Raw genomic sequence first — 15000 nt, forward strand, 5'->3', positions numbered from 1 at the left:
GGAGACCTGGACACTCTACAGGAAGCACATCAACAAATTAGAGCAGTTCCATCAAAGGGCTCTCCGCAGCATACTCGGCATCCGGTGGCAAGACCGCATCACCAATATTGAGGTCCTCAACCGATCAAGCTCACAAAGCATAGAAAGCATGCTTGTCAAAGCCCAACTGAGATGGGTCGGCCATGTCATCCGCATGGAAGACCATCGAATGCCCAAACAGCTGCTGTACGGAGAACTCGCAAGTGGCAAAAGAAATCTCGGGAGGTAAAAAAAGCGGTTCAAAGACACGATAAAGGAAAACCTTCAGCTCGCACAGGTAACCAAAGAAATCAAAAGAACTGCCACTGAAAGAAACGCCTGGCTCAGGGCCGTCCGTATTGCCAGCAGAAACAGTGATACAAACTACAGGGAGAAGATGACTATCAGAAGAGAGAGGAGACATAAGCTAACCACCATAACCACGACATTCCAGTGTCCCCACTGCAACAGACATTGTACATCCGAGATCAGATTGCACAGCCACATGCGCGTCCACAGATGAGCTGCAGGATTCATTGTCATCTTCGGCTACGAAGGACTACCTACACAGCTCACCATAAGTCATAAACCTACTGAGGAGTCACATCGGTTCATTTCAGAGAGTAAAGGGAAACCATTTTACCAATTGTCGGACTGATCATAGTCACTGTGGTTGCTTCAGCTAAGATCCCATTCGCCTAAGATCTCACATTTTCCTTGCTCACAGGCACTGGGTTCTTTGGCGGAGATTATATATATATATATTTGTTATTTTGACATTAGTACATTTTTTAATATATGTGAGGTAGCGTGGTGAAGTCAGGCTCTCGTCAGAATAGGCAAAGTGAAGAAACTAGCATTTTTCCGCAAGTTTGGGAATTTTAAAAGAATTTTTGTTCTTTGGCTCAACACCTTTCAAGCCCTTTAAAGAACACATTTCTGTGTGGATTGTGCTGAAAAACGTTGATTTAAGGCATAAGAGATGTAAATTATATATCAGTTTCCATTGGCTCTCAAGCTCAGGAAATAACTCAACTTTGGCGGCTGTTTTCTCACTAATTTTGCCGCAAAAACAAGGCCACCTCTCCTCCTCCAATCACCAATATCTTGACTTGTATCATGGATAAATAGATATTGTTTTCACCTGAAGCAAGGCAAAAGGACAAGCTTTAAGATGAAACCAATAACTCCATATGCCCCAAAATTGACACATCCATGACTGCACTGTTCATGGGGATCAGGCTCAGTATATGATGGGCCATATAGTGAAAGAGGTGGTCAGGGTTTGTATCGCATGAACTTTGTATTTCCCAACTTATTGTAAAAGGCTACATAACTACATTCCTCACCTCAGAGCAACGTGAAATTTCCTCCCATGCACAAACCTGTTCCTTTGTTTTTTTGTTTTTTTTATCTGCAATTAAGAATTTAGTTTTGTCTTACAATACGCGCAGTGTGTGACCTGTGTTTATTTTCAGATAAAAGTGCTACACAAAGACTTGAGGCTGAAGTAGAACAATCAGGAAAAACATGGCTGCACCAGATCCATCCACCATTGAAATCAAATATACTAAGGTAAGCATCTTGTGTTGCACAGATTAGCACTACATAGAGATTTTCAGCTTCTGAATTTTTCTTATGCACATAGATATTTAATTTTTTTGTTTTCTAAAAAATTGTATGCAGTGAAATTTCTATAAATTGATTAGGTTCTATGACCTGGCCAACATTCTATTCTTATATATATGTAGTGGTCGACATTTTGCATGTTTTTTTTTTTTCAGCTGTTCATCAACAATGAATTTGTGGATGCCATCAGGGGCAAAACTGTCCCGATCATCAATCCAGCCACCGAGAAAGTGCTCTGTGAAGTTCAAGCAGCTGAAAAGGTTTGACACTTTAAAGACTTCGTTAAAAAATATGTTTTAAAAAAAAATGCATTCTTCTTTTTCTTGTCTAGTCACCTTCTCTGCAACTGTGCACATCAGCGAAGTGGAAATATATGAAGCTTTTAAATTCTCAAAATGTGGCAAACTCTTTTCTACCAGAATTGATCTCACCGGCCATAGCAAAAACCACAAATCATCCTAATCCTTATTTCTTCTATTTCCCTTGAACAAAATTCTTCTCTACAGATACATTGGCCATCATCAGATATTGACAAACTATTATTATCTTTATTATGTCTAGATCATCAGATATTGACAAACTATTATTATCTTTATTATGTCTATAGTCCGCTACTAAATGTCAGAGACTGTACTTCTACCTACCTACAATGAGCAGTTTCTGATCTTTGTGTGTCTGGCTGTCATGTTATTCTTAACACTTTCCCGACCTTGAGCCGCTCACGGACCTGGCCTCGCTGGACCGAGAGCCGCAAAATACGGCTCGAGTGGCTCGCTATCTATTCCAATCCAGTAATGAAATGACACAAAATTCTCGGCCGATCCATGTTTTCAAAATAATAGAATAAACTTTCTGTTAGCGGATACGAAAGAAAATATAGCACTGAGAGATGATTTTGAGTCATTTCAGCGCTTTTTTTGGGTCCTTTTCTACACGTCCCCTGACCTCAGTATATGTCTCCTATTTTCACTTTTATATTAGGTACACATACATAACTTTCAGCATTTCTTTGCATTACTTGAGGCAACCTACCTGGGAAGTTTGGATGATGCTGTTATTTTTTAGATATGACCTTTCAAAACTGGAAAATTTGTTCATTTATCATATGACACCTTCGATACTGCACAATCACTTTTAGAACCATAAAGTAATATAATTGGAATAAATCTTCAATATTGTACCACCATCTGACAGATCATTGTTTAACCTTCAGTTTGACGGGCCATAGGATATGGTTCGAGTGTGTTTAGTTGGATGTTTTGTCATTTTCCTTTGGCGGGGTAGGGGTGTAAAAATAGGTCAGGGAAATACCCTGTGGTGGATTTTGGCGTGGCAGGAAAAGAGTTAAGCGATTTGTTACTTTTGCTCTCTTGTAGTTTTAAGAGACTTCCGTGAAAACAGACTAAGTTATAAATGACGCACCATTATTGATAATATTTCAATAATGTTTTGTGTTAATAAACAACGTTTTCACAATAAAATGGTACAGGTTGCACCTTTTTTTGAAAGGATGATGTTGACCTTGCTGTGAAAGCTGCCACCGATGCCTTCAAACTGGATTCTCCGTGGAGGTCGATGGATGCGTCAAAGAGGGGCCGGCTACTCTCTAAATTCGCTGAACTTCTTGAGAGAGATTCAGAATATTTGGCGGTATGTTTGAATTAAATTCACGTCGTCTTTTCAAATAAGATGACTGTGATCTTTTTTCACCTTCTAACTGGGTATCATATCCCCCCCTCCCCCCACATTTCTATCTTTATTACACAAATTGGAAACACAAATTTGCATATTTCATCACAGTATGCACATTCAGGTTGCCTTTCCTAGTTTAAGGTAAAGTAAATCGAATTGAAAAATTTGTATTAATAAGTTATAACAAAGTCAAGCCCCTAAACAGAGGGGCCTTTTAACGTTGACGAAGGCTAGAATGCACATCTCCAAAGAGTTCGTAGATAAAAAAGCAGGCCCAGGGAGAGATAGAGGAGGTCAGAGAAAAATTAGACATAAACAAAATCACCTGGCAACAGCTGGTGCTACGCAAACAAAGAAAAAGACGTTTGGGTCTCCCCTTGACACTGTCGACTAACAGAGACAAGAAAATGTAACAGAGTAAAGTGATAAGTCAAAAATGCTGGGAGTGCTTATCTTATACTGAAATTGCTCCTTATTCGTTTTTCCCAACATTTCAGGCTGTTGAAACACTTGACAATGGAAAGCCATACTTTGATGCAAATGATGATGTTACAGCTACCATTGATGTCTTCAAATACTATGCTGGATGGTGTGATAAAATATGTGGCAAGACAATCCCAACTGGTGAGTTCAGTGTCTCTTTATTGATTCCATGTGTCTATTTTTATTGTTTTCACATATTTCTACTCCTCTTTCCCTGTACTATCAGGTATATATAATTTTTTTAGAATGAGTTTTACGTCATTTGCACCGTGAATAGATCATATAAGAACAGAAGATTAGAGGTGTTGCAACAGAGTAAGGTGCAAAGAAAAGAAAGAGGAGAGATCAGGACGATAGATTTTTGAAAGGAAAGAATGGGCAAACCACACCAGAGCACCCGCCAAACACCCACAGGTACACCAGGCAGAGAACAGTCGATGCCACACTTGTCTGTCCCTGGCCACTTCCTCCAGTCTTGGCACAGCCAGACTTTGGGTGATTGCCTCATCCCTGGTCATGTAATCATCTTCCTATCTCTGCTAGTTGGTCTACCTCGTCTTCTTTTTCCATTTGGTCTCCAGTACCATGTTTGCATATTAGTGAAAATAAATATACTTTGCTTCCTCTCCTTCTTCTTCTCGATCACATCTCACCTAAAGTCCGTCTGTCATACATTGGGCCGTCCAGCTCAGTTCTTCTGTGTGTCAGCTCGAGCAGCTTCTCTTGTTGTGTCAATGGGATGTCTATATTGCATTTATTATAATAGATTTTGTAACAATTATGCAGTTTATCGAGATGTCTTCTCTTGCATACTACATTTTGTAACAATTATGTAGTGTTTCTGGATGAATAGCATACATTTCTCTTGCATGGTATATTTTGTAACAATTAAGCAGTGTATCAGCATATAGCTATATATGTAACAATTACGCAGTGTATCAGCATGTAGCTATATATGTAACAATTACGCAGTGTATCAGCATAAAGCTATATATGTAACAATTACGCAGTGTATCAGCATGTAGCTATATATGTAACAATTACGCAGTGTATCAGCATAAAGCTATATATGTAACAATTACGCAGTGTATCAGCATAAAGCTATATATGTAACAATTACGCAGTGTATCAGCATATAGCTATATATATGTAACAATTACGCAGTGTATCAGCATGTAGCTATATGTATCATTGAAGTAGTATCAATGATTATATAATGTTTCAGGATGAATACCGTACCCTTCTCTCACATACTACATTCTGTAACAGTCACATAATGTTTCAGGTTGTAGATAGTACCTTTTCTTGTAAGATACATTTGTGAGGCATCGTGGTGAAATCATGCACTGGTCAAAATATTGAAATTGAAAAAAAGGGGTATTTTTCCTGGGTGACCTTATTTAGGCCAAATATGGCCTAAATAAGCTAAACCCCCCTCCCTTACCTTATTTGGGCCACAGGTGGCCTAAATAAGCTAAACCCCCCTCCTTTACCTTATTTAGGCAACACCTGTGGCCTGAATAAGCTAAACCCCCCTCCCTTACCTTATTTAGGCCACACCTGTGGCCTAAATAAGCTAAACCCCCCTCCCTTACCTTATTTAGGCCACATATATAGTCAAAATAACCAAACCAATGTAAAGCATTGTTTTCTTTACAAGTTACGTTATTATCTCTTTAAAACTCTTCACATCCATTTTCCTTCACAGCCGTATCGTACATGACATGTGATGTAGAATCAATTTAAGGTCCTTGGAAAGGTGACCAGAAAATAACAAAATTATTTTATGATCTTCACTTGCACTTGCAATTTTTTGGACAAATTAAAGTCTACCTAATTATATTTTTTCCCCTCATTTTTCTTCACTATAAATGACAACTGGCATGTATTGTTTTCAGTTATTATCAAGAAAGTGGATAGGCGGACTACGGGGTCTATCTAGCCAAAAGGATAGGTGGACCCCGGGGTCTACCTAACAAAATGTTAGGTTTTAGGATGTGAACCCCGGAGTCAGCGTAGTGAAATAAGTAGATCTAGGTTTAACTAAGGATCGGTGGACCCCGGGGTCAACATAATGAAATAAGTAGATCTAAGTTTATTTTATAATAGGACTGGCGGAGCCCGTGGTCAAAGTAGTGAAATTATAAGTAGATATAGGTTTAATTAAGGATTGGAGGACCACGGGGTCAATGTAGTGAAATCAGTAGATCTAGGTTTAATTAAGGATTGGTGGACCCTGGGGTCAATGTAGTGAAATAAGTACATGTAGATCTAGGTTTAATTTTAAGGATTGGTGGACCCTGGAGTCAACGTAGTGAAATAGGTAGGTTTAAGGTGAACCCCAGGGTCTACCTAAAGAAACAATAGTTAGGTTTTAGAATAGGTGGATCCTGCGGTCACCGTAGTAAAATAGGTAGGTTTAATCAAGGTGTCCCGGGGGTCCACCAATCCTTAATTAAACCTTCTTAATCCTCTATGGCCTTGGTGACTCCGGGTTCCACCAATCTTTAAAGAAACCTACTTATTTCACTGCGGTGACCCCAGGGTCCACCTGTCCTAAAACCTAGTACCAATCCTTACTTAAACCAAACCTTATTTCACTACGGTGACTCCGGGGTCCACATCCTAAAACCTAGTATTTCGCTATGCAGACCCCGGAGTCCACCTATACTCTACAGGTCTATACTATTATTATCAATTTGCAATTTTCATTGATTAGCATTTTTGTTTAAATATAATATTGAATCAAAGTGCAGGGGAGACCGAGGCGCCCGGTCGATTCGGTGGTCGGCTTTTGTAGATCTATGCATTTTTTACGGAAAGCCGTATTACCTAACCCTATTACTAGATCTATTAGTGTTGTGAAAACTTCAACCTCTACAGCTCAGGCGTCAAAAGATGCTGGTAAATAATAATAGATCGACGTCCTGAAGTTTCATAATTTATTTTTATACAGAATAACACAGTACACAGTCAGTAGTTTTTATTTCATCGAGTTATAAAAATGGCCTTCGTATAAAAATTGCCTTGTTTTCAGAAGCAAGTTTTAATAGTTCTAGTTCTACCTAATCGATTTTCATGCGAATTCAACTATTTTGATGATCTTTCTTTTCCTTTTAAAAAGATGTAGATCTAGGCCTGTCGGATGTGGCAGTGCGAATAGCACTGAGTTGTTTAGATCTAGATCTAGACCCATCAAAACACGAGGCTTCGTGGCCGATCACAAAAGTCTACGGGGCTTATCGAGGCCGATTCGCCCTGCCTCGAGCACGTTCACTAAACTGCCTACTAGATAGAATCTACTACCAAATATTCTCTACACGATCTTTGCTACTACTACTACTACTAGGCCTACTAGCCTACATGTACTACTACGAGACAGTACGAGAGAGTGTCACTCAGGCAAAGATAGTGTAACTTTGACTCAGCCACGTAGTATACACACTTTTTATACCCCAAATTTAACCCGAAAGTCCATTCGGAGGATTTGACCTTTTCACTTGACCAAAGTGTGCCAAAATGGTAGCCTAGCTTTTGCCCCTCCATGAAGGAAAAATCCGGCCCTCATTCAAACCATTGGAATTGAGCAAAATTTTGCGTTTTGTGCTTTGTTCTTTACAATATTCATTATGGTTATGATTTATAAGTTGTACACTGAGGCAAAACCATACTAAATGAGAAAGGGGCACCATTATGAAAGTGGAATGAACTCAGTTGCATGAAAAGGGTAGTTTGAACATGTGTGGCCTAAATAAGCTAAACCCCCCTCCCTTACCTTATTTAGGCCATATGTGGCCTAAATAAGCACTCCCATTTTTCCTGCAGTTTAGCAATTTTTGCCAAAATTTTGTTTTTTGGCTCAACACATTTTATGTCTTATAAAAGCACATTTCCATGTGAATTTTACTGAAAGATGTTGATTAATGGCACAAAATATATGAATTTTCAGTTTTCTAGGACTCTAAAGCTATAGAAGTGTCCGAACTTTGGCGCCCATTTTCTCGCTAATTTTACCTCTGAGACCAACTCCTCATTCAATTGCAAATATCTCGACTTTTATTCAGATAATAAGCTTTCAGATAATACCTATAACTCCACATGCCCAAACATTGACGAGTGCCTGATTCCTCCATGTGGTGACACATTTTTTGTGACAAGGATCTACCCACTCAACCCCCTGGAAAAGAATCATGACAAAATTTTATTGATCTCATCTTTCAAAAACCTGTACATTCTTTTGCCACAATGACAAGCTGAAGGATTCAAACTCAGATGTCTGCTGGATCAGAGAAATGAAAATGAATTCGTCATGTCTAAGCTCGTCTGAGTTATAACAATCTTTTTTTTTTCTTCTTTTTGGTGTGTGAGGACAGATGGACCGTACTTCACGTACACACGACACGAGCCTGTGGGGGTTTGTGGACAGATCATTCCGGTGGGTATATTTGGCCGCTTTCGTAAATGTGCTGTTATTGTTATTGTTGTTGTTACTGTTGTTGTTGCTGCTGTTGTTGTTGTTGTTGTCATTGATCTATCAGCGTGAACATTTGTGGAAAGATCATTCCGGTGTGTACATTTGGACACTTTCGTAATTGTGCTGTTGTTGTTATTATTGTTGTTGTTGCTGTTGTTGTCGTTGTTGCTGTTGTTATTGTTATTGTTGTTGTTGTTGTCGTTGATCCATCAGCGTGGACATTTGTGGACAGATCATTCCGGTGTGTACATTTGGATGCTTCCGTAATTGTGTTGTTGTATTTGTTGTTGTTGTTGTTGTTGTTGGATTTGTTGTTGTTGTTGTTGTTGTTGATCCATCAGCGTGGACGTTTGTGGACAGGTCATTCCGGTGTGTACATTTGGACGCTTTCATAATTGTGCTGTCGTTATTGTCGTAGTCCATTTACGTGGGTGGTTGGAGGACGCTGCTGATAGGTCCTTTTTCTTCTTTACTTTTTCAGTACTGTAAATGGCAACACTTTTTGAAACACCACAGATGCCAGATAACTACCGTGAGCTGTCCTGCCAAGAACTAGTGATTCTCTTTAGACTAAGAACACAACACACTAGACTCAGACAATACATGTACAGATATTTTGAACTGGTACAGTCACCAAAGTGTCAGTGTGGAGTAGCAAACCGGGCTCTTCTGGTCTAGAGGTTACGATGATCACCTTTCTTTCAATAGGTCCCCCGATTGAAACCTGACAGCGACGCTGTAAAATTTTCCCCTTTCACTTTTTTTACCTGCCCTTTTACCAAGTTCTGTTGTCCGATTTCGTCTCCACTTTTTGCTCCAATCACATCACCTCCTTTCCCCCTCCTCTGGGCTCCTGATTCTTTCTGTAGCCTTTCTACTGCTTCTCCTCACCTCCCTCTGACTGTTGTCTTTCAGCCACACCCCTGATCTTAGAGTAGGTAAGATCCAACACCTATATATATATGTATACATGGGATGCAACTATTGAGTTGTAGGTGGTCAGACGGACAGTTTTCTCCCATATGAGCCATTGCCAAAAGGTCACCACTTCCTAAGTAGCAATACACCAAATTTCAAACACTCATATTTCAGCTTGTAAATACTTTTAAAGGAAACCCAGGGTTCTTCCTTTGCATGAAATTGTGTTGGCCAGATAACTTTCTCCACGGTTTTACTTGCAAAGGATGTTTTCTGAGCCCTGTCATCTCGTTGCGGTTGTATCTCTGCACAACATAAAACAACCTATAGTAGCTGCAATTTTCACAGAAATAGTCTAAATTTTTACTTAAAGCACCACACACATGCATGTGACAAAATGACAAGCAGACAATTCAAAAACTTTGAGTGGAAATTTTTTTATTTAGGCCAATCCGTGTTGCGCGAAGAAACGCCACAAGACCAGTACGGTGATGTTTTTATTATTACTAAAATACGGAAAGCAGACATCCAGAATGTATTTTATTAGCTTAAGCACTATAATTACAGTCGTATTGAACAGAAAGAAAGCCAAAATATCTGAAAAGTAAGCCAGTAGCCTGTTTACTTTGTTGCGGTTGTATCTTGTCATCTGTTTCGGGTGTATCATGTCGTCATACAATGGGGATACTTTTCACAGGCACATGTTCAAGAAGACTACAAATCCATTTCAGGCCTTCAAATGCACATGTTTTATAGAATATTATTTCATCTGAGGGAAAAAATAAAATGTAGGTGGGTTTTTATTTTATTTTACGTCCCTGTTAACTCAGTTTAGATGTGCCTAACCGCTGCACCACAGACACCAGTTAAAATAAAATGCATGTTTGATAAATACATGATGAAAAGCAAGTTGATAATATGTCTATTATTTTACTAAAATGTGAAAAACAGACAGTAAGAATGCAATTTATTATATTATGAAATTGAGTAATATGACGTTAAATGCTGAACAAAAAGAAAAGCGCAATTCGGAAAGTAAACCCAATGTTTACTCTGTTTTGGGTATCCTCAGTACTCTGTGCACTGAGACTGGGTGGGTCAGCATATCAGTAGTACCAGTCTGTACACAAAGAAAGACAAATCGGTGCATTTAGCAGTTATCTGTTCTGATAGTCGGGTGGGTATTGTCAAATCTAACAGTGGAATGAAAAGTCAGTCATTGGTCTTAGAGTAGAGTAATTAGAGTAAGAGGCACCATGTGATAAGCAACCCAGTGGCACTAAGACATGTTTTCTCACACGATGGAGCTCAAAATGATGGCGATCCGATTTCAAGATTCTTTGCTCTCTCTTGGTCTGATCCTTGTATTTTGCAGTGACTGAAAGATAAGACCATCCAAAATCAGGATAAACTGAAGCGACTGTACACTTCAAAACATTAGTTGCAGCAAACAATTGCGACATTCCTGTAAAACACTTCTACTTGCCGTTTTCATGATTAGAAAGTAGATCTAGGTGTAATGTCAATGCCATTCTCTTCTGAAACAAAGGATCAGATAACTTTCGGATTAGATCCAAAAGAAAAAGGACTCTGCCCATCTCATAGTCACACTAGATTCATGAAAAATCTGCTCATTTAAGTGCAAATACTCTGTAAATTGACAGTTCAATGGTGAAATGTCATCTCAACTCTGTGACACAGAATGCCACCGTAAAACTCCTTAGCATAGCCTACATTGGGATGTAAGACTGTCGTATGAGAAAAATAGACTACGACACTTATAAAATTTTTACTCTGCATACCCATATTATCAAAATGTTCAGAATTTTACATAACTGAACTATTTTTATTACTGGTTGCATTTCAAACCAAAAAAAGTGTATTTGTTTAGTTTCCTCTTCATCACTGAGGAAAAAGAATTACAGCAGACTGTTTGACACAAAAGCCATTTAAATTTAACACAGAATTACTGTTACCGTGAATTTTAAACGATTTCAAATCCCATGAAGTTTCTGCAGGGTTTTATTGCATGTAAAAGTTTACGTCTCCTGCAAATATATACAGAAAAAAATATGACAATAGTATTGTAGTATTGTGAGTAAAAATTTGAAAGTGAACAAGTCGCACAAGTACGGTATTTAATTTAATTGACCTACATAGATCTAGCATAACTGTTCTACAGGCAGCAATAAACCTAGATCTAATGAATCTAAGTTCCACTTACCATAGGATTTATATAATTTTCTAAATTATATTATTGTCTCCATCGCTGCAACGGATACAGTTGCAACAGAACCGCACTTTCAGAATGAGACAGTATTTTTATCTTTCAGCCTTTACAAGATGAAACCTTGTAGATCTAATAAAACTGTTTGAATGAACGAAATTTTATCAAGAAAAACAAGTAGATTTAGCAGTTAAATAATGTTTTTGGGGTTCTAAAAAGCCTACCTCTCAGTTGGGTGACGTTTTGGCAATGGCTCATATTATAATCTTTCTTTTTTAGATAATATGAATTTGAATCCAGCAATTAATGGTGTATTTATAGTCTCTTATAAGCTAACTTTGTGTATAACACAGATGGGGTTGGGGAGGAAGGATGTAGGCCTATGTGAGGTGTGCTAACAAAACGAGTTACTTTTCAGATTTCAGTCGTATGGAACTTCATATATCAAGTGTATAGGTGGAGTTTGTACAATTTGTACGTGTGGAAGAACAAAAGACACGGCAGGCTTGAAGAAAACTGCATCAATTGAAAATCTATAAATCTTCACCCAGTGTCGATTTTTGGCGGATATCTCTATTCTTAGATTGTGAGAAGTAATCATTTTGTCAGCATAGCTCTCAATACCTCTCATGCACGGCACGTCTTATGAGACGTAACTCATTTTGTCAGCATAGCTCTCAATAACTCTCATGCACGGCACGTCTTATGAGACGTAACTCATTTTGTCAGCATAGCTCTCAATAACTCTCATGCACGGCACGTCTTATGAGAAGTTACTCATTTTGTCAGCCTAGCTCTCATGCACGGCACGTCTTTTGAGACGTAACTCATTTTGTCAGCCTGGCTCTCAATACCTCTCATGCACGGCACGTCTTATGAGAAGTTACTCATTTTGTCAGCCTAGCTCTCATGCACGACACGTCTTATGAGACGTAACTCATTTTGTCAGCCTAGCTCTCATGCACGGCACGTCTTATGAGACGTAACTCATTTTGTCAGCCTAGCTCTCAATACCTCTCATGCACAGCACGTCTTATGAGAAGTAATCATTTTGTCAGCATAGCTCTCATGCACGGCACGTCTTATGAGAAGTTGCGTGTCTCTTACTTTGTTATCATGCGTCTCTCTATTTCCTCCCTGTGGGTGGTCGGCGGGTGCTGTGGTGTGGTTTGCTCCTTCTTTCCTATCAAGCATCTATCGTCCTGATCTCTCCTCCTTCTTTTATTGTGTTTGTTACTCTCTTGTAACACCTCTAATCTTCGGCACTTATATGACCTTACTGTGTTGCAAGTGCCGTAAAAATCTACAAAAAAACCATCATGTGTCTCTCTATTTCCTCCCATTCAGTGGAACTACCCAATCAATATGTTGTCATGGAAACTGGGCCCGGCCCTGGCCTGTGGTAACACAGTTGTCCTGAAGCCCTCGGAGCTGACTCCACTGACTGCCTTGTACTGTGGACAGCTCTTCAAGGAGGTGAAGTTTTGGTGCTTTTGTGGGGGTGGGTGGTTGGCGGGTGCTTTAGTGTGGTTTGCTCCTGTTTTCCTATCAAACATCTATCGTACTTATCTCTCCTCTTTTTTGTGTTTGTTACTGTCTTGTGACACCTACTCTAATCTTAGGCTTTTATACCACCTAGTTGTCCTTCTTTTTTTGTTACTGTCTTGTGACGTCTCCACTCGTAATCTTTTTATATGACCTAATTCAACTAATTGTGCTGCAGAAGCAGTTACACGTTCCTATGAAAACAGAAGAGTTTTGTTTGTTGTTTTGGTTTGGTTTTTCATGAAGATGAGCGTCAGCCAGCTGTTCAGATGTACTAAGCCAAAAGTTTTGTTTTTGGAGATGATTTGTCACAAATTGGGCTCATTCAAGCTGACCATGACGACGAAACAAGCTGACCCTGACGACGAAACAAGCTGACCATGACGACGAAACTGCTAATCACAATTTTGTATCAAACTTTTCCAAGTGGTGTGGAACTCATAAACTGTTTTCAAATGTGAAAAAAACCCCCAAAGAACATGTAGCCTTTAGAAAAAAAGAAATTGTTCCTTGGAGCCACTCCAAAGTAAGAATGAAAATGTCAAGAAAGTCTCAGATTATAAGTTGTTTGGTCCTACCGTAGACAACAAACTTTTGGTCCTACCATAGACAACAAACTTTTGGTCCTACCGTAGACAACAAACTTTTGGTCTTGTCATAGACAACAAACTTTTGGTCCTACCATAGACAACAAACTTTTGGTCCTACCGTAGACAACAAACTTTTGGTCTTGTCATAGACAACAAACTTTTGGTCCTACCATAGACAACAAACTTTTGGTCTGGCCGTAGACAACAAACTTTGACTGGCGTGTCCACACTTCTCTCCTGCAGTAAAAAAATGAACAAAAGACTATTTTTTCTGAGGGAACGCATGTGCAGTATAACACGGATAGGTGGAGCACAGAAGACACGAAGACGAAAGACACGTTATGCTGTATTTTGAAGTTCATCGTTGTCCATATTGTGTCGTTCGACCATAGAAAGCATGGTCAGTTTCTGTATGACAGTGGTAGCATGGGCTGTAGGAATAAGACATCAAGATAACGTACTACTGAATCGATTCATACGGAAAGCATATAAAATTTCAAATTGAAATATTAGTCAGAAGAAGAAGACCTAGGTTTTTGATTTGCTAAAAAGAAAGGAACTGGAGGTTATTTTTACCATCATCCATTAAACTACTGCCAACTCAGTCATCTTGTAATATAGGTATTCCTGTGACCTTTTAAGCCTGCAATATCAGAATATGATTTGGTAGCAATCAGAATACTTATTATGTATCCCGTTCAACAGTATTGCTGTTCACAGTTATTGTTCATAATAAATATTTGATGTGTGAGACAGTGAGCCTGTTTATGAGAGGAAGCCTACAATTATATATTTTTATATATATATATAGGGCCTATATATATTCATGTGTACCAGATGTGTGTGGAAGAGAGGATGTGTGAGAGACTGTAATATTATATTATACTAGCTGGGCCCCCTTTCGATGAAAGGAATGATCGGTGCTTTAATATCAACTAAAAGTCATTGGACTTCTACATTTACACTCTACTGGAATGGGGCAATAAATCTTGAGAGATGCAAAAAATTATAAGGTCTAGATCTATACTCTCAAAACAAAATGTGCCTCGCGAAATATCACTTCCGGATTTTCTAAAATAACAGAGACAGAAGCGTCGGCCTACAAAAGCGATCGGCGAAATAAAGAAGTTTAGCTTTTTGCAGCAAAACTGTCTCAAAACTTAAAAAACCAAGGCTGTCATGCTCTGGAGAATATTTTAAAGAATCTTTTGGCGAAATTGCATGTCAATCGATGCAGCCATTAAATAAGCCTTTTGAATTGCAAAAGTCGGCCACCACAAATAGAAAATAGATATGTAGGCCTATGGGTGTGTACATGTGCGTATGAGCATGCGTGTTTACATGTGTCTGTGTGTATGTATGTGTGTGTGTTTATGTGTGCGCGCATTTGCGTGCATGTGTGTGAGTGTGTGTGTGTGTGCTTG

The 15000-nt window shown here is 38.9% G+C and overlaps 1 protein-coding gene across 1 annotated transcript in view; it reads left to right on the top strand.

The window, feature by feature from the left end:
• Nucleotides 1-15000, top strand: part of LOC101864173 (aldehyde dehydrogenase, mitochondrial) — a gene marked incomplete in the record, with an annotated part of 34989 nt that overhangs the window by 1703 nt on the left and 18286 nt on the right. The window contains 6 exon segments of the mRNA XM_013087137.2: nucleotides 1497-1593; nucleotides 1803-1907; nucleotides 3157-3297; nucleotides 3837-3963; nucleotides 8196-8257; nucleotides 12789-12917. Of these exon segments, the coding sequence (XP_012942591.1) occupies nucleotides 1549-1593; nucleotides 1803-1907; nucleotides 3157-3297; nucleotides 3837-3963; nucleotides 8196-8257; nucleotides 12789-12917 (609 nt within the window).

Source organism: Aplysia californica, unplaced genomic scaffold (genome assembly GCF_000002075.1).
Source record: "Aplysia californica isolate F4 #8 unplaced genomic scaffold, AplCal3.0 scaffold00549, whole genome shotgun sequence".
Lineage (NCBI taxonomy): Eukaryota > Metazoa > Mollusca > Gastropoda > Aplysiida > Aplysiidae > Aplysia > Aplysia californica.